This window comes from Poecilia mexicana, unplaced genomic scaffold (genome assembly GCF_051168715.1).
Source record: "Poecilia mexicana isolate PSO_F unplaced genomic scaffold, ASM5116871v1 scaffold_16, whole genome shotgun sequence".
Classification (NCBI taxonomy): domain Eukaryota; kingdom Metazoa; phylum Chordata; class Actinopteri; order Cyprinodontiformes; family Poeciliidae; genus Poecilia; species Poecilia mexicana.
In genome coordinates, this window is record NW_028263385.1 from 4,428,461 (window position 1) to 4,454,282 (window position 25,822).

A 25,822-nucleotide genomic window follows, 5' to 3' on the forward strand; every position below is an offset into this window, starting at 1 on the left:
GCACATACACATATGCACAAGGACACAGTACGTTTTTATAAATAGTGGCAGCTGACGAATCCTCCCCCCGCTTTGACCCTTAAACTCTTGCTCTACCGTCTGTAGCCCCCAAGCTAATTGACACGTCTCCTCTGATAAACTATCTGCACATCCTCTAAAAACACACACAGAAGCTCCCCTTGAAATAACACAATGCATTACTGCAATCTGTCATTCAAGAAAGATCAATATTAAAAGAAAATAGTGCTTTTTATGTAAATTATGTAGTGCCTAAATTACAAATCAGCACATTTTACAAAAGTGAATAAAAGTAGAAAAGTCAAACAGGTAAAGGCATACAGAGGACGAGACAGGGCGAGGAGTTCAGTAGGGGCTCTAATAAAACACATGTTACCTATTGGGTTTTGCACAGGGCAGAGGATAGGGAAAGAGGCCTACACTTCCCAGGCAGCCGGTGGAAAAGTACACTCTACAATTCATTGCTTCCTTCACGCCAAATTAAAGGTCCCTTGTTTAAAAAAAAATGGGGGTAGGGGTGAGGTTGAGGGAATTCAAGGGGGGAGCAACAAAAAAGAGCTTTTATTACAAAGAAAAACATTCTATGATCACCACAAAAACTGCTATGCTTCTGTCTATAGGAGCAAATTTATACTCAGAGCAGAGTTTTAACATTGTGAAACAGGTTTTCAGCATTTTTAGCTTATTGACTTTGGTACATCTTTAAGTGTGTAATCACATTTTTCTGGGACAGAATAAATTTATTCAGAAAGAATAAAGTACATTATGCAAACATTTTTGATATCATTAAAAAGCTTAGTAATGCAGTACAAAATGTGCAAATTTACATGGTGGCGTGCTTCACCTATTTTCTATAAAATCTATTGAGGTAAACTATCTTAAATGTACAAAAACGTATGTTTTCTAATGTGGTGTTGCATATTTTACTGACTATTAGTACATCATTTCATCAGAGTCAGGTTATCCATTAACATAATCATATCACTTTATGTTTGCTAGTGTGGATAATGGGTCTCTATTTATAAAAAAAGGATCTTAGCTGAATAGAAAACAATTCTAAATCCATCAATGTTAGCATAATTTCCAAATTAGATTTCTGCAGATTCTGCAGAAAAATGCAGGACAAATAAATAAATAAATAAATAAATTTACCTAATTTTTCAAGATCACTGAATTTGTAAAATGGTCTCTTTAGCAGAATGCTTACACTATTTTGATTACAAGCACTGTTTATAATAAGTAAATAACCATGTAAGGAAAGTACAAGTCAAGTCTCAAAGGCATGTTAAAAAGACTGCATATCGACATGAGTTTAGGAGTAATTAGTGAGTAATTTATTTTCATAAAATGTGTATCAAAGTATAAAAACACATTTTGCTATGTGCTTATTTATAAATTTAAAAAATTAAGTTAACTCCATTATGGAAATTTACAGGAGTCATACCATGTATGGTTTAAATGACCCATGAAATGTACAAAGTGAACTATTAGCACCCATAAAATGTATTAGATTAATGGCTATTCAGCTGAAAATAGCTGCTGTAGGCCTAATGTGAAAAGCAGCAGGAGGTGTAAAGGCTGGTTTCACCAAGATGGAAGCTGCATTTCCTACATGGGCCTCCCAGAGGAAGAGCTTTCATTCCTTCTGTAAGGTTCCCTCAGGAGCCAGGGTCTGAATGGACACTACTGCATAAACACCGGCTCCCTACCACATGTTACATGACCTGAGGGGAACACACAAATACACATCTGGGTTTCCAGCTCTCAAAGACTGTCTGGTTTGTTGATGGTTATCGTAGTGCGAACGGTTCCTGCCTCTCCCTTTTTTGCCTCTTTATACCTCCCCTCACTATCCCTAAATCTGTTTCTTTTCCCATCCCTCTTCTGTCTCCTACTCCCTCTTATCCATAATTTACAGAACTTATCAACACGCCTTTGATAAATCAAACTGCATGGACGAAACTCCCTGTTGCATCATCCTGGCTACATAAACATATACATTTTTCCCAAAGTAGTTGCTGTTGTTCAATTCAAATATTTTGTTTAGCCCTTGTGGTAAATAAGAGAAACTCAACATTCTTGATTGTGCAAAGATTGTGTAAATTATATCTTTGAAGTTTGAACACACTGAGGCATATGTGAAAAGATGGGGGAAACACAGAGTGAGTTTGTGTAAATACATCAGTACAGATTTCCTGTCTCAACATCTGTTCTGTATGTTACTTTCAGTTTTCACGACTGTAGACAGTTCAGTGCTTTATGATTTAAACAACATCATCCAGAAGGTACATGTTGTAACAAACTTGACTAAAACTTAATGTAAAAAAAACCATTGTAGAATAAATGGGTACTTTAAAAAAATAATAAAAAAATCTTATGCTTTTATTAAGGTCACTAAGGTCAACCAATCAAGGCAAATCTATTGTTTCCTATTCCTGATGTAGGGATGGATGTTCAGTTTGCCACTGTGTTTTTTTGTGTTTTAAATTGAGCTTTTTACATTTTTCTTTTAGTTTGCTCTGCTTACTTCAAGCTAATGCTATAGCACAGACCATGCCCTACATAGTAGACATTCAGTTCTTCTCAATCTAGGAGTTGTGCTCCACTCCATATCCCCTACCTGGAGGAACCCAAGTGGTTCCCAGACCAGAAGGGACATACAGTCATTCCTAATACATCTAAGTCTTCATCAGGGGTTTTTCCAAGTGAAATGTGGTGTGCATGTTAAGGGGGACCTATTATGCAAAATCATATTTTGCACATTTTTGTACTTCCAATTAGGTCTCAACTGTTTCTAAAAATAGCCCAAGCGCTTTAGAAAACCACTCAGATTTTTTCAGGTAATATGATAATGTTTTACAGTGTCTCGAAAGTAAGACATTTCAATAACCTCCCAATTGTTAAGTCACAATTGACAGGCACTGCACCATTACATTGTAACCCAAGTGATGGTCACCTGGTTTTACCACTGAACAACGGCTGCTGGAAAAGAGTGTTTTATTGTATACTTAACATCCCAGAATTACTTGCCACATCATTGTTGGTTGTGGAGGAGGCTCTACTTCTTCTGCTTTTGTGTCAGATTTGAGGTCAAAGATATACGTTTGAATAATTGCACAACAGTTTCCAGCCACTTTCATATGAGTGTAAAAGTTGAGTTGGTGGGGAGTAACCATATGACAGCAGCAACATATTTGGATTTAAGTGACAAGAGGCCCTAAAACAGCTCATTATGAAAGGAGTTCAAAACTGAGCAGACTAAAATCCTATTATCTTAGAATGATTTTGTGCAAAAAATGTAATGAACATGTTTTGTAGAGCAGATAGACCTACCCTAACCTGTTCAATGAAGTATAATAGGTCCCCTTTAAAATTAAAGATGGGGGTATCCAGGAACTACATAGTCTGCACCGCCTTAAATGTCTAATTTTGATGCAGAGGATTAACAGCTCTTATTTTTCTCCCTTTCCCACTAGGCTGTGTACCACTGCAGAGGATGGTTTGATCTTAGTAGGTTTTTAACATTGAACAAATAAAGTGAAAGTCACTTCAGGAGCTGTTTTTTAGATAACAGACAAAGATGATATTTTGAGGAGAGGGTACATCCTAAAAATACCCATATGTCCCAAACTAAACAACTCTTAAAGTTGAATCAACCACAGTGTTTGCCTGATAAACCTCATCAGTGGCTTCTGAGGTCCAGAGAAGGATAGACCAGGTCAGTGAGGACATGTTGCACAATATATATTGTGAAGCCCTGGGATTAACAATGGATACTCACTGGTTCAGTGAAGATGTGAACATTGTTCACTATGTAATCCACAACACTCCTGATGTTCCAACACATCGTCATTTTTTTTATCTCTCTGTGTCAACACAACTGTACCTTTTATAAAAATAGATGTTTTATTACTCCCATCTTGGCTCACCCCACCTGTATTATTCTGCTTCTATTTATGGCCGAAATTTCAACTGACTGCTTGTCAAACAAATTGGAAGCGATGACATGATTTGTGATGGTGAAATCTAGTGGTTCTCCATGGATCCTGGAACAAGATAAACTGATCCAGATTAATGAGTTCTATAATAGATAAGAACAACAAGGTCATTTATGTAAATCCTTTTCTGATAGACTCCAACACATTCTCAAATAAATGATCCATCAAAGACAAATGCTACATAAATGAGCAATACTAATATGACATGTCTGAGTAGCTGTTGCAAAGGTTAAAAATCTTACATTTTCCATTGCGTGGTTCAACAAGTCTATATAATGCAGTGGTCTACCTTGGTACCAGACTGGTCGACAAATATTTGGAGTGCCATTCTCTTCTCTATCTGTAATCACAGCGAGCATTAGCCTCCGACTAAGAATAGCTGATCAGATAATACTACTGCAAAGACATTAGTGGAACATTACACACACATTAAACAGCCAAGCATCCTATCATTGCTCCGACAACACAACCAGAGCCAAAAAAGACTGTTCACCAGATGAAGCGATAGCCGTGTACTTGGGATTCAGTTGGTGTTCACAAGCTTTGGAGTTCAAGAACAAAGGAAAGTACTGCTACTGATGTTGATAAGCTGAGATCTCAGAGTTTGAAATTTGACAGGTAATTAAAATGATGACGTTCTCAAATTTATTTCTAAGTCTGCTTTTTAAAGAAAGGTAAGTATTCACTTTTTCTTCAGTCTCTCAACTCTGACATAACCCATCAGGTTTTATCCCTCTCATTTCTAAACTTGTTCTCTTCTTGTTGACTGAGAATCATTCAACTTTCACAGCAGGGTTGTGTTTTACATTTCTTATTTTCTAATTTGTTAGGTTTATTTGGAAGAACATTAAATTGTTCATGCGTCCTATAAAAACTTGTGGCATTATGTTTTTTTTTTTTTTTTTTTTCTCACAAGTTCTTGTCAGATCTTACTCTGCTTTCATGAATAGACTCATTAGGTTCAGGGGCAATATTTGTCTGTATTTTATCTGGGGTAGCAAGTAAGTAAGCAAGTATTTAAACAAATAACGACCATTATAACTCTGTCCTTGCATTTTTATGTTCTAAATTTTTGAGGAACTCATGGTCTTTATTCAATTTTAAGGGGGATGACATGCACCATATCCCATATCAACAATGTGTTTAAAATATAAAGCCAAAGAAAATGCTTTTAAAAAGGAGGCCTGTTTATCTACATGTGGAGATAAGTTGGCCTTTAAGAAAGCTGGAGAGAGCAAAAAATATTCAGCAGATAACAGGAAGGCTAACAGAATACAGTAAAGTTGCTCCTTAACTCCTTTTGAGCTTTTAATCCCCATCATTGAGCATACTGGATTTGTAAATGTTCACAGCTGTTATAGAAATCTGTCGGTCTCTTAAGGCACAGACATTCTGGAAAGAATACATGAAAAGAAACTGCTGGGCTAGTAGTTGCCAACAAAATATGAGCATTTGTTCTTTAAATTTTCAAACTTAGGATTTTGAAAATATCTTTATATTTTTAATTTATTTTTATTTTCATATGACAAGAAAGCATCTTACATTAAATTAAACATACTGACACCTTCACCTTATTATGCTAGACCACTCTACACATTGTGTAATGTTCACACCCACTTTTATAGACTCAAAACGTCATTAAACATTTACACACTCGCTATTATGTGCACACACATCTAGCATTCAGGCTTAGTTTAATAAGCCACATTTTATTCCCCATCTGGAAGGACACTTAACCTCAGAATGTCTGTGTAAATGTGGGTGAGGGTTTGTGGATGGCCAAACAAGAGCTCATTCTCTGTCTGTGTTTTTATTCATGGGGGGTGAGCCTTGAATAGAGAGACCTCTATCTGTCACACCCATCAAAAACCACAAACACACACATAGAAGAGAGACTCATGGGTCAGAAACTCAAGGCCTTAGCCCCAGATGATGCTGTTAGGGATGAGGAAACCTGCCTGCTGGGCACGACATGTTCATGTACGAGTGCAGAAGCTGGATGTAACCACCAGCCACAGTGTGCCACAGTAAAATCAGTAGCTCTGTTCACTGTGGTACCGTTTCAGGACTGTGTGATTTATCTATGCTGATATAAGTCTCCTCTGGCTCCTTAATGAGTTATTACAAGTATCTTTACCTGTGAAGCTTCTCTCTGCTACTGACCTTATAACTAACCTGGAAATGAGAGGATTTGGCTGCAGTAAATAGTGATAATTTACACAGATTTCCTTCTGCACATTAAAAGCTGGAGGATGTGACTTCATATTAGACAAATTCAAAACTCATGATTAGCAAACAGTTATTATAATAAACTTCCTAAAAGCAGATACTGAAGACACAAATCTACCAGTAGGCACACTGTAATTTAGTTGATATCTATTATCCCATAATTTATGAGTATTTTGATGTCAAATTTGTGTAATTATTACTATGAGTTAGGGTTACAGTGCAATTGTTTTCAGGGTAGCAGAGCATCCTCTCAAATCATCATGAAGCGCAGGCATTTCCAACTTTTTCCTCAGTCTTTTATTTTGTAGATGTGGCTGTATTCCCTCTAAGAATGGATGGTTCATCTGATGTGTATCAATCTACTCAGCTGACTGAGTACCAGTTCATAAATTTCCAAAAGTGTCCACAGCACAGTATAATATTCTTCCAGATTCCTGTTGCAGAGATTAAAAAAGCAATTAATTAATTACCAATTACTTTAGATGTCTACAGGACATCAAAAGTTATCTAATGTTGTTAATTTACTGTTCAGAAGGAAAATGCATCACATTAAAAAAGATTCATCGAGTATTGGTGCACATTTGTACCAAGAATACCCAATCTTAAATTACAGATAAGGCAGAAGATTTCCAAATCTTTCTATTGAATGTCCCTTTTTGCTGTGGAGACACTTGGTGAATAATCAAGAAAATCTACCAAATTCACTATCAAATCATAAGTGCTTGGAAACAGATTATGAGTATGTTTCATTTTCCTGAAATAATATTTCAAAAAATGCTTTGTGTCAATCTATTTTTTCAGAGTCTGACTCATATCCTTGTCCTTATCTGTATTTTGAGAAGCTTTCCAAGAGGACAATAATGAGCAACAGCTTTTATCTGGATTCATTGCTTAATGGATAGATCTTAACAACATGCTAATGCATAAAGAACATTGCTAATGGGTGAAGAATAGCACAGCAGCTAATGGTAAACGTTGAGGGGCAACACTAATGTGCTTGAAAGGCTGCTGCAAATTAGCAACAGAAACTGTCAGAGTAATATTTAGATGTAGAGTGTGTACGAGGTGGAGTGTGACGATAATATGAAGTCTTAGCTGTTTTAGTGATTTGGTCGTTTATACCCAATTTTTTTCAGTGATAAAATGAGTCGTCTGCATGACTATTGAAGATACTTTTTACCAGCATTGCAATTTATTATAATTTTCAATAATGTACTTGCAGTTCGTTTAGGTCTAAAATGGAAGGAAGTTGTGACATTAGGATAATGTCATCACATAGCTACTATCCTTCAGGCTCTGGCCTGAAGGATAGTAGCTATGGGAGGATTTCTAAGCAACCAAAGCAGACCACAGGCAGGGATCTGACATTGCCTTTGATAAGACCTCTACAGACTCAAATATAAGATCAAGTAAGACACCAGTTAGGTCCAAGTTCAAATTAACTTCAAAGAAAATAAGGCAAAAATAATCTTAAAATTTACAATAAACTGTTAAAATGTATTTATATTGATGTCTAATCCCAATGTGCTAGGAACAAAACAAGACATGAACGTGTTCTTTCCTGTTTTCGCATGTATGACTGCGTATGGTTGCATGTGTGAATCTGTGGTCTGGATCATGTCTGTGATCCCAGGTGGGCTGCAGGGGAGGAGCACAACAACAAAAAGAGATGCAGCGGCAGGAAATAGAAGGAAGACACTCTCCCTTCTCCCTTTCATCTTTCTCTTAGCCCTCTGTTTCAAGAGGAAAAACAAGGAGTGTGCTCTACCCTTCTCTCTCCCTGTGTCCAATTCTCAGACATCGTTTGATGCCTTTCAAGTCGACCAGATGAGCTTTCCGGTTGCCAGGTACCCTAACAGAAAGATCTGTGCGTGCAGGATTTGGCATGAGGCCTAATTACTTTTAAGTCTTAGACAGGTAGGCGGAAGGTGTATGTGAGTATTTCTTTGTGTAAGAAAATATGAGCTTTGAACTGATTTGTTCTCTGTTACCTTGTTCCTGGTTTTTATGGGAGCTGTAAGCAGGCCAGTGGATCTGAAGGATTTTCTGGCACTTTGCCACCATCAGATAGGATAGAGCATATACTCTACAGAAGAGTCGAGTCTAAACCCTGCTTAGAAAACACAACAGTGTTTGTATAATATGTAGTTATTTTTGTTAAACTGTGATGAGATTTAGTAAATAACAGAGTTCAGGCTTTGTCGACTTCATTATTCATCTGAATTGACCTTAAATAGCAGTTAGCTTAAAGGTTAATGAAAGGAAGATTGATGTGATATATTTTAATCCTCATGATCTTGGCTCTACTACTGTTGATCTCTCTTCACCTATCTAGGATCAAAATTGCCTCAAACTTGATTTATGTCAATTCAGCTATCAAATCCTGCTTTTTTTTTTTACCTGTGGCAAATGGCCAAAACAAAGTCTGTCTGGAAGTACAGACTTCAAACTTATGCATCCGTCCTACAACACCTGATTCAAAGGTTAAATTACTTTCTTGGCTTGTCAGTTAGTTTTAAAAAGGCCATTAAGCATTCCTTTGATTAAATTTGCAATGTTTGGGAATCATCCAAACATTGCAAGGTCGTGGCACTTGAGGACAGAAGTTGCAGACGCGTGCCATGTCCCATCATGTTCTAAGCCAGCTGACCAAATATTTTTGATTCTCCCCAAAACCTCCTCCAAAACCAGAGGGGACAGTCTTATCAGTTGTTGTTCAAAGTTGTGGCAAAAGCTCCTGATGAGTGTTAGGCAGGCTCTACGTCTCACTGTTTTTAATTCCCATTTAACCCTCTTTTACTATTACACTGTCTTAGTTGCTTGTGATTTTATCGCAATCCTGTTATTTATTTTTTCTTTTTTTGCTTTACTCAAGCTTTATTTGCATGCTGCTTTATTGTACAGTACTTTGGTCAGCCGCAATTATTGTTTTTAAATATGCTTAATAAAAGTCCCAACTGTGTGTGCAAGTATGCTCAATTTCTTTCTGTCTTTCTATCAGAACACGTCAGGAAATGATGTTATGCTCATTCATTTTGCTACTTCCCGAATCATTTCCCCTTAAACTCCTTCCTGGTTTTCTTTTAAGCACAAACCACAGACATGATCAGGAGCTTTCCCTGGCAAACAATACTAATTACAGATTTTTATTTGTAGTTCTGCCCTGTAATAATGGCGTCTATTGGTGTGTGTGTGTGGGGGGGGGATGGGGGGGTTGAGAGAGAGAGAGAGAGAGAGAGAGAGAGAGAGAGAGAGAGAGAGAGAGAGAGAGAGAGAGAGAGAGAGAGAGAGAGAAAGCAAATGAGAGAAATAGTCACAAAAGGAAAAACGTGTTAAGTCTCTGTTTTGATATTAAGCCTTAGTTCACCATACACAAACACAGACATAAAGCCCAAATGGGAACAAACTTAGGTCTGAAGCACTGTTCTTATGCAGTGTCTTTGTACTGAGCTTACAGCAGATGAAAAAGTAATATCACCAGTCTTGTGGTGTTTTCAAAGCCAGATGTAGACTAGCAGCTGTAATATGCAATGCCCCATGTGAGCTACCTGATGTTTTCCTGTTCTGAGGACACAGCAAAGTTCAATGGGTACAGCATGTAATGGAGGAGATTGCATCAATGCATGAAAATAGGGTTTTAAAGTTTACATTGGCCTAATAAAACAAATTTGTACAATGCAATTCTGATAATAAACTGTATAATGAAGTTAAAATGATTTATCGGCGTTTTCTCTTTGTTGTTGTAGATATTCTTATGAGACTGTGACAGGAAATGAAACATGTACAACATAAATGATTGATTTTAATATTGTCAACCTATGATAACTCTACAAGGACAGTTCTGGTCTTAAAGGAACAGGGATGCTAATCAGAGCATCATCAATCTCTATGAAACATCATCTTAATTAATAAAACCATCCTTGTGCATACTGTCAAGTATTTCTTGTACCCAGGTAAATCTAGAGTCTAAATATCCATCAGTATTTACACTATGAGAAAAAAAGTACTTTCTACAAAACTTTGCAAAAACACAAACACACAGGAAACACAAACACACTGGATCTCCATTGTCTTTTTTGTTGAAGAAATCTTGTATGAATCCAAACCTAGTATAACTTGCATCTCCTGCAAATACCTGCCCACCAATTCCAGTGACAGCTTAAGTAATCTTGATGAATCTTCTCCTGCTACATTTCCATTTCATAACTATTGCTCCTGACTCAACTTGAAACAAGCCACAACTTCTTTAATACCAGAGTGAGTTACTGTAGCTACTGATTGAGGCTGAGCCACCAGATGTAGCTACATTCTTTAAAGTGTTCTTCATGAGGATTTCTTCGCATTGTAATAAACTGTAATCATGAGATTTTCCAAAAAAATAAATACATTCATTTACTTCTAGGTAACTGTCACATAACATGAAGTTGATAAATTAGAAGAGCAGTTAAATGCTTTTGTGAAATCAGTTTTTTACCAGAAGGAAACCTTTACGAAGTTGAAGCCATGCCTCCCCCTTAAAGGCCTGGAAAAACTTCTCCATGCTTTCCTAATGTAATGTCAAGACTTCTCTAATGCTCTTTAAGTCTGTCTAGATCAATTCTCTCTGCATTGTTTAAACTCTGTTGAAAATGCAGCGGTACATCTTTTAACTGGCACCAAAACACCATGAAGAAATGACTCCAGACTTGTAATCTAACAACCGGCTTCCTCTTAGCTCCTGAATTTATTTCAAATGCTGCGGTTTTTAAGGCTCTAAGAGATGTACTTCTGTAATACTTAGGTGAAACTCTGCAGGAGAACGGCAGTCCAACAGCCGGTTTTTTCATGGTTGTTTCACAACTTGAATAAAAAACAATGTGCTTCAGCAGCTGTCTCAAATCTGTGGAATAGGCTATCTTTCATTGACGCACTATGTAAACAGTACCAACATTTTAAACTTTGCTTAACACCATTTCTTTTATTAGATCATAATATCTAATAAGAATGTATGTGGTTCGACATTTGATTGTTGTTTTCTTCAAATGAAGGGGAAAATGAGGCTGATGACAGCTGACTGAGACAAACGCCTTGGAGAAATCTACAAATAAAGCAGCACAGTGTTGTTTTCCAAAGCAGACCACATTTTCTTTGCTCTTTTTACTGTATCTTAATTTCATGTTTCAACTGATTCTGATTTGGTCAGAATCTGTTGTTCTAGAATTGACTGTGGCATGAATAAATGAGTGAAAGTATTAAAAATGCTTGTAAGGCCAGAGGGTTAGAGATGGTTGAGTATTTTGAGGGATTCTGTTTGATGAACCAAAAATAGTTTATTCCAGACGACTTTTATTCTGTGGTTCCATCTTAACCATGTGATGTTTGTCTTGCTGTTTTTGTGGATGTATTTTGGTTGTGATAAAGAAATAAATTCATTAATACATAAAAGTGATCCCTGCTAATGGTGACAGACATCAAATCAGCTTTTAGAATTTTTTTAAACATTGTGTCCTAAAAACAGTCAATTGATTAATATTATTAAAGTTAAATCAATATGTGTGGTTGGTGACATATCAAAAAGGTAACAGCACAGCAAATGGAAGCACAGTGAAAGATACACATGTGAAATCTGAGAACTTACTCCGCACACTGATGTGCTGCCTCGACGTACACTTTGTATATTTGTGTGTATCTAATGATCCTCCTGTCGCCTTCTCAGTGTCTCCCACACCTCCCCTTCTCATTAGCGGTGACGCCTGAGTGGATTAACCACACACATGTGCACATCTAGCACACACAGACAAACCAGGCACTAATGAAAGTAGAGCCCATCAAAGAGAATCTGTGCTCGTGTTAAGGCAAGACAAACCATCATAAAACACTAGAAGCCCCTTTGTGGTAGTAGTGTGTTTCTGTGTGTGTGAGTCTTAGAGGCAGGAGCCAGCAAAGAAGATCTACTTTGTTTTACATATGTTTATGCTTTTAGAATCCTGTGTATATCTACGACATCTGGTTATTGTTTTCAGGATTATATAAACTAGTAATACACTAAAAGAGATTAAGCCCTACAAAAGAAGACAAAAATCAGAGACGGAAATGGAAATAAATATGAGAAGAAAACTCACTTAAGAATTGAACACAGACCAAGATATCAGCCTTTCTGATCTAATGTGATTCAATCAAACTGACAGATGGAAGAGCAGACTGAAAGAAGAGTATGGATGAAAATATACAAGTGGCAATCACAGGCCACAGAAATCCAACTGAGGATGTGAGTGTGATCCAATTTAAACAAACGCCAGTGGGAACAGACCTGCTTAGTATATGCCTGTAAAAGTGAAGACAGTTTTTCTTTTCTTCAAATGATTTCAGAAATATCCTGTCCATAAAACTGTTTTTTAAAAACATTTTACTCAAAAGGTTTGTACAACTGCAAACAAAACAATAGATGCTAACTAATAAAAAGTGGTGTAAATTAATAATGTTTAACCAGATGTATCACAATTCTGCCATAAAAGCATAACAAATACTTTCAGAGACCTCCCTGTAACTACAGACTTTGACCATGATGAAAAACAACAACAACAACAAAAAGGCTCATTATCAAGAATGGCAGAGAATCTTACAGGTGGTAAGTAACGTGTTTATATGAGAAAAAGAAAACCCCTCTTATTGAAAAAGCATCCCTCAAGGCTCTGTGTTAGGCACAACACTTGTAATATTTCATAATGAATGTTCCAGATGCATCTCTCCAGCTTTGTGATGTTTATTGTCATGGAAACGCAGTTGACCTAATGTGGTCATTTGCAGGTTGTTTTTGGCAGTCACAATTGTTCCACTGGAAAAAAAAAACAAAACAAAAAACAAGACAATAATAAAAATCCAAGCAGTTATCTCTGCTTTATATCCACATGAGGTACTTAAATTAAACTTGCGCCTTCCTTTCTTTTGAACCATTTAAAATTTTACAGTGTCTAAAATGTATGCTCCATCCTTCTTTATATGGATTTTGTACTTACATGATTTTAAATATGAAACTTTTTTTCATTTGTTTTACAGTACACAGGTGTTTCTCTCGATGATTAAATTTTAACTCAAGGGTAAAAAAACGGCTAAAATGAAAAGGAACATGTTAGTAATCAATCTCAGCGACTCAACACAAGCTAATTCATTTAAACATTTCTTTAAGCATAAACTTTAGATCAGCTGATTCATATAAGGTTCAGTCATATAAGGTTTTTGCCGAATTTGATTGACAGCAGTGAGAGGTATAACACTGTCTGGTACAATGAGGAACATGATATAACATTGTACAGACACTGAACAGGTAGCGTCAAGGCTCTGGGCAGGATTTATTGTCATCTGTTAGGTATGAAGTTCTGATGAATTTTAATATTATTTGGTTTGATAGGATGACCTATAAATGGAGAAAAATGTAAGTATTTAACTGCAAAGAAAAGTAGAAAATCAACTTACAGAGGACTACATGTTCCTACCTTTCTTGACTTTCTTCGATGGTTTCTTCTTGATGAATTTGGTCATTTCTTGTGCAGGTTCCAGCTCCTCCCCATCACCAGAAACCTCTGCTATTGGCTCAACACCTCCTGTGAGTAAAACATAAACAATAATACTTACATACTATGATATAATAGGTACATGTCTTAATGACATAGCTGAAAGAAGTGGAGCATCTTCACAGAAGACAGGCACCACAAGATCTTTGTTTTCTTGTTTTACCAGGTTTTCAGCAGCTCATCAACCTTCTACCAACAAGCTGATGTTGCAAAATCCAAAACATTTAGAAAATCTTTTCAAGTGGGTATATTGTAAAACTAAAATTACACTTAGACTGCAAATGTTATCCCCTAAGCTGCTAAAATAATTAGGTTGGTAGAAAAAAGTGCCTCAAAGTAAGAAGCAATTTTAAAACAGTTATTTTAATTGTGGGTACATAAGAAAAAAAACCCCAAAGGTTTTTAAAGGCCTTTTAAAACTTTTCAACGCCTGCTTTAAGATTCACATAGCCTAATCAGTTGTTCTCTAGACAAAACGCGTAATTTATCAAAATAAGTAATTTATTTTCCAGACATGAACAATTACACTCTAAAATTCAGACTGTTTGCTTTCTGATTACACAGACAAAGGAGAAGTTAAAAGTCCTGAGATAAATTTCTTTTCTCCTTGGTTCAGAGCTAAACTTTAATTGGGATGATTCAAGTTGCTATTTACCCTTTGTTTTTATCCAGTCTATTTTTGTTTCAATGTTTTACAATGTGTCTTAACCAGTAGTTGTAAAAGTTTGGGTTTATTTAATGCCATATAAGCAGCAATGTCTATATGACGGAAACAACATATAATAACAAATTAGTTTAATTATTTAATAAATAAATAAACATACCAACAATTGACACATAAAAAAGCTTCATGTTTTTTATAAAGTTCCTACAAGGACTTGATTCAGAACTTGACATCTGCCTTTTTTGTGAATCATTTTTTTCCTTAAAACTGATTTTAAACACTCACATGTTTTCTCTGCACTGTTTGTATATTTCTAAAAGAATACATAAAGATAACGTAAAGATTAGATCCAATTTCAGAAGAATATAAGCGTAGCTCTGAACAAGTGTTTGGATGGACATGTGGTGTGTGTGTGTGTGCGTGTGTGTGTGAACTAGGATGTGTGACGTTGTGATTGTGTGATTTTGTGTATGTGTGAGATAAAAATCCCCAGCAGAATCCCCTGGATCAGTCTGGATTTAAGGAGCTCCTGAGGCCGATGAATTGGACGCCTTGTCTCGCCCTCTCTACCCCATCTTACAGTCTCCTCCTCCCCTCATCTCTCTGTCTCCTGCTGCCTCCCATCCTTACTTCTTCTGCTTGTGTCTTTCAACACTTTGAGACTTTTTCTCTACCTGCTTCTCAATCTATATCTCAACTCTCTCGTTCTACTTCGTCATCTATCCTCTTTTATTCTTTTAACCTGGCTCTTGTGCTTTTTCTCACATTTCTTCAGTCCCTCCTTCTCTCCCCGTCTTATCCCACCCTTTCCCTGATTTCCTCTGATCCCTTAGGATTGTGTCCAGTTTCAGGGTATTTTCAGTTAACGTGCACAGCACACACTGTGCCATTGTGTATGTGTGCATTTACGAGACAGAGCGTGCATGTGTGTCTGCCATCAAGTCTACCTTAAGGTGTCTGAGAATGTGTGTGTGTCTCCATCTCCCCCTCTGCGTCTACATTTGTGTGTGTTAAGATTATGGTAAGCCCTCTCTAATATTTATCCTGGCCTTTTTTAAAGCCAATCTTGTTCCCTTTGGTGAGACCACAGCCTGTGGCTTCACACACACACAGCCACACACTCAACGTCAGTTGTTTGAAACGGGATAGGCCTCACTCCTAATTGGGCAGGTGTTTTTCCAGGGCAAGTTGTTTTTTTTAACACTGTCGTACAGTTCAATGGTACATATGAGGGTGTCTGTTTTAACCAAGGTTTAACATCAACATCAGGTAAGGAAATTAGTCACCTCTGGAGCAGCTTATGCTGAAAAAAAAATTGTAAAATCACATCGCATATAAGCCTTATCCTACGGCTAACCTCACACACATTCCTCCGACTCTTTTGCTTCCTGTAAATAGCAGGTATTTTGTCATCTGGTCAGTTTAGTGCATTTCTATATTTCTTTTGGCAGGTCTAATGTCTATATTCCACTGTAGACAGGTTATTAGCAGCTTTACACAGTACAATTATTGTTAGGAGATGTAGTGGCAGTAATTGCTTCCATCACAGTAATTATTATTAGAATTTAAAACAAAACTACAAGTAGTTGTTATACTAGCATCACAAACAAGATATATATAGATAGATTTTAATTTCTCATATTAGTACAGGTATAAAAATAATTTTTGTAAGAAATTACATCAAATGACAAAAGTATCAAAGTTTAACAGGTTAAAAAAGTTGCTGCCACCCTGATTCCTGTCCAGGCAGTTTTTTAGGTCAAGGCTCATGTTTTAAGCATAACATTACTTTTCTCAGACAAATGAGCATCGTTGTTTGTGTACTGGTGTGGAGCCAACTTACAACACTGCACTGCACACAAGAGTGCACATTCAAATATGGAATCCAGGAAATTAAAGACTGAAAAAGAAAAACTGTTAATTTTTTAATTAAAAGTAGAATATGTAGAATATTTGAATATAAATTTAACACTTTAACACAACAAAATTTAAAATCCAATTTTCATATGGAACGTTATAACTTCTAAAGACTTGCTTGATGTGGCCTGTGGGTTGCAAAATGCAAATGTCTTCCCTGGAGACTTCCACCCTACTTAACCAATAGATCATAGAAAACCTATAAACATATTCAAGTCTTTATTCGGTTCTGCTGTATAAAATTAATTCAAATATTCTTTGTGACAAGAACAATGTTGATTAAATCACAAAGTCTCCCATATTTGAATAAGTTGCAAGAGAAGGAGTAAAAGAAAATGATAAATCATTAGATGTTTTATGAGTAGCTATTTCCATCACAATATCCATCCCAATAGATTTTAATTGCTTTAAATGATATCTACGAAGCACAGTTACGGTCACATCAAAAGCCGTGATCCATGTTTGATCGTTCGGAACATTACAAGTTGCATAAACCAATGCGTGACAACTTTGAGACAGTTTTAGAGCAACTCTGGACAGGCTGTTTCAGGGGTTAAGCTGCTTCCAAAAGACGGGTCTGTTTTGGTCTGAAATGCGGACACACCAGAGCATTCCAGCTTTATTCTGGGCTGTGGTTTGAAGATGGGGGTGACACTGTGCTACTGTGGTTACCGGCAATTTGGCTGTGGGCTTTACGCTTTTTCAGTCCCCCCTCAAGGCACACATGTTCATACACCCACGTGTCCACACGTCGACTCATGTGCCGTACCCGCTCTAATCTGCTTTTGAAGGCACAGATCAAAATTTAGGAAGTGTGTAGCTGTAAATCGTATCTCACACACAGGATATGGATATATCATGGGCTGAATATTGTCTAATATTCTCTAAGCAGGTTACTGACATTTATGGTGACATTGGTTGGATTTGTTGAATGATGAACCTCAGGTAGTGGCAAATTCTCCCCTAAAATAGCACCCTGCTGATTTATATATAGCGATGTGGAGGAGAACTCTACAATTTGGAAACCCCACACAGACAGAACACAGACAGCTGCTCAGAATTACACACATAACATGACCTACACTTAAACACATTACATGTAGTTTCCTGTGCCGACCCTCACGTATCCATGCACAGATACATGTATGTGTATGCAAATACTGAAGGACGCATAAACGTTGCCCATCTTCTCCCCTCTCTTTAATTCTGAAATAGATGCTGGACCCAAACCACAGCTACCAGTGGAAGAAAGTGAAAATAGCCTGTGTGGATAGGAGAAAATGTGCGTGCTCGCTTCAAATGGACTGTGACTTTATTAACTGGGGGAAAAACCCTTGAAATAAAGTTTAAAAAAGTATTACATTCAAAAGGCACGACATGAGAAAATACACTTAAAAGATCAGAGGAGGGCAATGTGTCATCGAGGTGGAATAAAAATGCTCACTGTAATTAATACTGACAATAAGTTGACTAATAATTTTAAAATTACATTAGTAAGCTTTATGCTTTTGGTTTGGGCGCGAATGTAACAGAAAAGGAAAATGAGAACCGCCTGAAATAACTGAAAAACTCAGACAAAAAAACACAACCCTGTCATTTTGCTGCCGGCCCCCTAGAGATGGAAAATATCTTAATTCAGTCAGTGATTCAGACTGACAGGGGAAAGTGTGTGACTTCTCTGGCTTCGGGTAGAAAAAAAAGATAAAAAGCCACCCTATCTTTATCTCCTCCCAACTGCATTTACTACACCACAGAAGTAAGGAGTATGTTTTTTACGTGCTCGTTGCTTTGTGATTATCTCCAGAAATGAGATATTTTACTGTTTTTCAGAAAATATTAGTTATTAATACTCAAGCAAAAGACACTCTGGAGCATAGATTCTGAAAATCGAGATTACAATCCAAGTGAGAATCGAATGGCGAGTGAAGGTGGTCCCAGTCTACCTTATTTTTTTGATGCTGCCAACAGAAGACGGACCAACAGTTGTGTGGGAAAGAACCAATCACAGTGCAGTATGCTGCTACAACGCCAACCAATAATAATTATAGTATTTCAAAGACAAGTGCCTTGTTTAGCAGTATGCAGCGGTAAGGGGTGTGACGATACCTAAAACTCACAAAACAAGTCGAAACACGACACCGAGTTAACAAGAATGAGACGGGATTTTAATGTTACTAAATCAAGTTTATGCTGCAAAAAGCCCTTCCTACGTTCTGCAATTTTTATTGATTTTTGCCACAAACTCAACATTTCCTTTTATCTCTTCATCATAGGAACAGTGTTTCACTATGAACGGTATGTATGGTCTACAGTGGAACATCTTTCAGCATGAGCTGCGATTGTGATGTAGCTCAACAAACCACTAGACGAACAGCCACTGGTTGTTATAGCGATTCCTTCTGCCTCCTTCAGCATCTAAACAGTTTGGCTGCCCTCACATGTTGTTTGCATGTTGTCTGTTACTCCCGTTGGAAACATAAGCTGGCAAACAAAGGATTTAAGAGTATTTAGGATATCTTCTATCAAAACTTCATCAGGTGAAGCCAGGCTGACTGCAACCAGCTAGTGGTCATGAGACAAAATATGTTTTAAAATTGAGAGATCTTGGAAGTCAAGATCTTGTTACACCCTGGTGAAATAGAAAAACAGGTTTTTGTCCACACACAAATAATTGGAGCCTCAAAGAAAATAAGCTACAAACTGAATGTCACATCCAAACAAGGAGCAATCAGTCTAACTTTATTGTATCACCTCAGAAAACAACAACTTAAGGAGATAGATATATATTATAGCTCTATGTGTTCCTTCTTTATTTTTTGAATATTTGAGCCTCTTAGTAAGTAATTATAGGCATAAAGTGACATTTTTGGGGTGTAATTTCCAACCAGTTTTGAAGGGATGTATTCTTCACTACCTCTTCTGGAAATTAAATGTTTGAACTTTGCTCTAGAGCTGTGTAAGACATCTGATCCATTGCATAAGTTTTAGTGCCTCAGGGAGAATGAAAAAAAAAAAAGTTAATCTAAAGTTCTGCTAAAATGATATACTAAGTTTGTTTTCTGAAAAGAATTACGCAGTCAAACTAATAAAAAAAGTTGTTTTTTTTATTAATATTCCTTTAACATTAGTAAATTAATAGTTAAACCAACTTATGGAAGTTGATTTGTACTAATCCATTGATAAATAGTTGATTTAAAACATACAATTACGATAATGGGAATGTTTCTTGGATGAATTAATTCTGTTCATCTGTGTTAATTACAGCACTTAAGAACAAAAGCTTCCAGCTGATACTGGCTCATTTTAAACATACTGCTGATGATTTTGTTGCATGAGGCGGTTCTGTTCAGGCGGTTTTTATTTCCAGGAAACTACCAGAAACACATTAACACCGACACACACACTTCCTGCCAGTGAAGTGCAACTTCATGTGTTGTATCCCCAGTGTGTACATGTCTCTTTTTGTGTGGTTGTGGTCTTGGAGAGGGGAAACGATTTCCGTAAGTGTTGTTGGAAAAGCAAACAAGTGTGTATGTTTACAGGCGGGTGAGAAAGCAAGATCTGAGAAGCCTGTTTACTGCTGCGCTCCGTGTGTGTATGTGTGTGTGAAGTTTGGTAGAAGCCCAAAATGAAGTCCAAGACTCCATGATTAAAAAAAACAAAAAAAACACTCAGTCACTCCTTTCATACATGCAAATACTGTAATTTTTAATCTATTATTTAACGGTATTTTTGAAAAAAGCAACAGGAATTTATGCTAGAGTTGTAATAAGAGTGCAGGGCACGTAATTTTAATTATTTATGAGATATGTCTTATAAATAAGCCCACCAAGTAATAAATTATAGGGTTCTTAAAATTTTGCATTTGGTTGTTTTGCACATACAAAACAACAACATATTTAAGCATATTTTGTAAACATTTTTAAGTCATTACTTAGACTACAAACTTAGAAAATCTAGAAAATTGTCCAACCCAGTTGCACATTTCTTGAATTTGTATATATCAATTCTAATAATGTTTTTCCAATGTTGTAAATTTGCAGTTACTGTAAAGTCTCTTTTGTCTTTGTTGTCATAATTAATGTTGTGTAAACATGCATGCCTTTCACTTTGCTGCTGGTACACCTAAATGTGCAAAATATGTTTCACTACCAAGAAAAAAATTCCACAAATTCACATTTTTACAACAGAAAACCTGGAATGATTAACTATCGTCAACATCAAAGTTTACAGTCACTGTATCTGCTTTAGCTGCCCATCTAATTTCATTTCATCCTCCTCTTTATCTTCCCCTTCTTACTCACCTGGAGCAGCAAGATTCTGAATCTGTGCAGGGATCTGGACATTAGCTTCAGAGGCCAGGGTGAGCCGGCCTCCCTTCCCGATGCGATCACAGAGCAGGGCTATGTGTTTCTTGAGGCGGGTGGTGTCTTGGGGAAGGCCCAGCACGGGGCCGCCTGCCTGGGCCAGAGAAGTGGCCTGGTCCTTGGGGCTTCGCGACAAGCAGCTCCGGAGAAGGTGAGAGACAGCCGCATCACAGCTCTCCTCCCAGCCCTGATGAAACAGGAGGACAATTTAACATGGATCACAGAGAGAGATAATGTGTGTGTGTTAGCACTGCAACAAATATAAGAGTAACATGATGGTCTAAATGACTATCTGCGACTAATGTAACCTTTACCTGGATTTTATGATGTTTATGTTTTAAAAATTATAATAAAAGAAAAAAGTACAATAAAGTAAAACAAGTTTCCAAACATCAGTGATGAAGGAAGTCAGACCAGTGAGGATCTCCATGTTGCTTTCATGAGTGTTGGTAGGATGGAAAGGGGAGATGGACAGAAGGATTGGGGTTTTGTCTGCAGTAAAGTGAGTGCTGCTCCAATTTGTTTTGGTGAACAAAAAGGAGAGCCAAAAAAAAAAAACACTCTCAATTTATCGGTTGTTGTACATTCCAACCCTCATTTACAGTCATGAGATATGGATTATGACTCAAAAAAGAAAAAAATAAATAAACTAACTAACTCCCAGATACAAGTGGCCAAAATGAGCTTTATTCAGAGGATTGCTGGACTGAGGTGTTCTTCCTTTACTATGATAGACAGGTTGGACCTTCATATACAGTATGATAGTGAGATGGATCACATCACAAACAAATCCTGGATACAAGAGTCTGAAACGAACTTCCTCTGTAGGGTTAGGCCTTATTGACAGGGTGAAGGTTCAGAGGAGGTTCATCTGGTTGGGGTTCAGAAGGGAGCTGCTGCTCCTCCTAAGCAAAAGGAGTCAGTGGAGGTGGTTTGGATATTTGATGAGGCTCAACTCTGGACACATTCCTTTAAAGATCTCCTTGCACATGGAGACTCAATATTCCCTCCAAGGTCCAGATATTCCTTTTTCACTTGTAAATGCCTTGGGATCCTCCAACAAGCTTATAAGTGTCTTTGTGAAAACAGATTGCTCAGTTTAAGTTTATGAGGCTGTTACCTTAACAACACAAATTTAGATGTGCAAAGAACAACAGAAGAATGAGTAAAATTAGACAAGTTTGACTATATACTACTGCATTTGCACCCATTGTCCTCCTGGAAAGTCTTGAATTGTGAGACATTAGAAAAAACTCATTATGAGTCAAACAGAAAACAACTTTCAAAAGTTCATTTTCATCTTAAGTACGAGGCAAAATGTGTGTGTTTGTTGCATGTAGGTATTAGAGGGGAAAGGGTGTGTTGACAGGTACCCTTCCCCCTTCTAAACCCTCCATTCCTTCCTTCCCCTGCCTGCCGCCACAATGATTGACCTGTAATGAGCCATAATGACAGGTAATCAGCTCCGTAATAATGGTGACAGAGTGATACTGACAGAGAGAAAGAAAGAAAAAAAAGAAATGAAGGGCAGCAGACATAAAGAGATGGTTGTAAAAGGCCTAGGAGATGAGATGGTAAGATATATTAGAGACTGAGGTGAAGAACGATCAGAGATAATAACGAGGACAGTAGACGGGAAAAATCTTGAGAGAGAAATGAAAGGGGAGGAGGAGGACAGATGGGAGTTGGGTGACCTGTTTGTATCACAATACCTCACCAGATTATCAAATACTTAAAACAAAATAACTGCAGGTTTCTGTGGAAACTTGGCAGGCTGAAGCACACACCCACTGACACAGACATTTCACATACTGTTGAACAATATTTAATATATTTAAGCCTGAAGTGCTGGGATTCGTCGCTGAGAGGGAGAGGAAGCAAACAAAGCAGAACAGGTTTGGACTGAGGGGTAGGACGAGAAATGAAGACAAATTGTCTTAACTTGTAGACTATACAGAAGGTAATGCACATTCATTTTAACAAGTATTGGATGAAATGTTTATAAGAAATCACCATTTTATGAGCAAACTATAAATAAAAGCAGCTATAAAAACAACTTCTTCTGAGATTTCATTTGAAATAGTAGGACTTGGTGGTTAATCCTTGATTATATTTTATTTAATTTTTCATTACTGCTGGAAAATTGTGATTTAATTTAGCCTGTTATTGAATCACAGCAAGCACACTTTACTGGGAGCTTTGAATATGCATGTTAGGTTCATTAACTCTCTATGACCAAAACTGTCCTTTAGGAGTCAGTGCAGATTTTCCTCTGAAGTGCCCATTCAGTGCCCATTGGAGACATTTATTGTGTTACCAAGGAAAAAAGTCAAACATGTTGACATATTGGTTTCATGCACCAAAAAAACAACAACTGCCCATCTGGCCTGATCATGCCACTTTCTACTTTTCAAACATTTGCTAAACCTAAAAGCATTCCAAAAACATACAGGACACCACGTCTCACAGAGGAAAATCCTGGGTGGGACAGCAATGTCGCTGAACTGGTATGGATAGCAACAACCCTGAAATGCTCCCAAATAGACAGGTAAAGGTTCAGAAAGTGATATCCCAGTTCTGACATCCCCATCAAGACTGGGAAAGTCATTCTGGAGACCGGAGTTACGCTTCTATGACAACAATGTATCCAGTCTGTTTCCAGGGGAAACATCATTCACTTTAACTAAATGAGGGGAATCCTTTATCTGAAAGAATGTTTAAAAACAGGATTTGGTATTACATAATTGCTTCATTCATTGTCGATAAGAGGAAATTTTATCGACAATCAAATAGCTTGTTTTGGTTATGTAACACCAAAACAGGATTTGGTATTACGTAGCTCGTTCACTGATTGTTGATAAAATAAAATTTTAGGATGAGACAAGATTATTTATATATAGCAGTATTCATGAGAAGTGTTTTACAGAAAAAAATATCTAATGAACTGAGAATAAAAGAAAAACTTAAAAAAGACGAGATGCATCACATAAAAGCATAAAACCATAGACAATATTATAATACAAACAAACAACAATATGACATGATTTAAGACATTAGAAAGAGGAAACATATCCTGCACATCTCAGGTTTCCAGGCGGAGGAGAACAGAATAGAAATTCCACAGCTGTGGTTTGTCTCCAGTAAGTCCCGGTCAGATTCATCTTCATATGCAGATCCTGCGTATGGAGCTGGTTCCTGTTTTTTGGAACCACCTGATGAGGTGGTACAAGCCCGACATAGCCAGGTATTTTTCAAGCGAATTGATTGGCAGCAGAATGAATTGTTTGATTGCCCTGTGGTTTTACTTACAAGGACAACTATGATGGTCTCAATCTACAGTCAGACCATCATCATAGTTGGCAAGATGTCATGCTGCAAAACAATAATTGCATGGTCAAATCTTTAGATCCAAACCTCTTTAGGAATTGTAGCAGAAGAGCGCATAGCTTCAACTAGGCGGGGAAACCCGCACCGAACAAATAAATCTAGAAATTTAGGAGAAATTAGAGAAAGTTGCAGGATGGGAGCTCTCAAGGGAAAAAATGACAAGGGACTGAATTCAGCTGTGAGGAAAATTGGGACTTTGAGCAAAAGTGATTGTAACATTACAAGCTTAGAAATAAACCTTGTTCTGAATTACAGGTCCAATTTACCAAGAACAAAATTAGAGAAAGTGTCACTTATGGATCATATATTGGATGTCTAAAAATTGTTTTTATTGTTATAGTATATGTGTTAGTGCTTTATTCTTGTTATAATTTACAGTCATTCTGATCCAGCCTGGAAGAATTTAAGCATTCATAGAAACCCTGTGCAAGAGATTAAGGGATTTAAAAGCTTTACAGTTGCCAAAACATTGTATAGTGGTTTTAAACACTCATAGAAAGAATTTTACAACTTTGGAAAGTCATCACAGCAGCAAATATTTGTCTAAAATCACAGAGATTGAAAAATAAACAACGGAAACGTGTGCGTAACAAAAGGCTGACCACAAGGTTTGCCAGTGTCAGTCTGAATGGATTTAGATGCCAAAGTGTCCAATATGGTAATATGAAAGGACATTGATCATAAAAATAAGTAAATAAATGCAATTCTTAATTTTTATAAAACCAGTACCTGGCAGCATCTGCTAAAGTCTGCACGCAGCTCTAAGATTAAAGAAATGATGCTCATATCCTTCTACTTAAATCTGCTACTCCAATCATAGTTTTTTGCAAGACTGGAAAACAAGAAAGATATTTATATAAACACTAACTGCATGAAAAATGTAAACTGCATAAGGAAGGAAGAGAATAACATAAAAGAAACATCATAAATAACAGCAAAGACATTAAGAAAACAGAAATGAGGGTGAGAACAGATGGATCTGAATTAAGGCATGGGAAATGGATGGAGAATATCAAAGATTAAATGATATAGGGGAAACAGAAATGTGGTACAAATCTAAAATGTCAGCAAAAGGTATAATTGAAATAAGATGTGGGGAGAAGGAAAAAGGTACTTGAAGTGATGGAAGAGGATGAAGAACAGAGAGAGACAAGCAGGACAAGCACAGATGTGAAAAACTGAAGCAAGAGAAATTATGAAAAGAGCAGCTTTTCTTCTTGTCTGTTTAGTTAGCTGCAAAACAGACTCAGATTATGTTTTTTTATTATTTTTTTTTTACTTCTTCCCCTTAAGGAGACAAGATCTTTGTTTTCAGGGTAACAGCCCATGAGCTGTGAACCAAATCTGACTAGAGAAAAGACGGATAGCTAATATTATTTTCTCTATGTCAGGCCTCATCTATGACAAAAATGATAACATTTGCAACTGCAGTAACAGTTTAAGTTGGAATAATTTCTTGTAAAACTTGTTGGAAGTCTAGAAGCAAACTAAGTCTTTTCTTTTCCTTCAACTCTCCTCTCTTTTGTCTCTCTCCTCCTCCTCATTATCTCTTCCACGCCTCTTTGTTTTCTGTTAATCCAGCACTTTAGCCGTCTATCCTCTTCTCTGACTTTATTCATGTTTGTGACATTCCAGGGATTTATCCCTCTTAAAGAAATCCCGTACTTGCACTCAGTTGCATTGACCTCACCT

The 25,822-nt window shown here is 37.0% G+C and overlaps 1 protein-coding gene across 1 annotated transcript in view; it reads right to left on the reverse strand.

Moving 5' to 3' along the window:
- bbs9 (Bardet-Biedl syndrome 9) overlaps positions 1-25,822 on the reverse strand; it is a 144,523-nt gene that overhangs the window by 40,341 nt on the left and 78,360 nt on the right. The window contains exons 20-21 of the mRNA XM_088014191.1: positions 20,681-20,930; positions 13,718-13,825 (exon numbers count right to left, since the gene is read on the reverse strand). Coding sequence (XP_087870317.1) covers positions 13,718-13,825; positions 20,681-20,930 — 358 coding nt within the window. The remainder of the gene's footprint in view (positions 1-13,717; positions 13,826-20,680; positions 20,931-25,822) is intronic.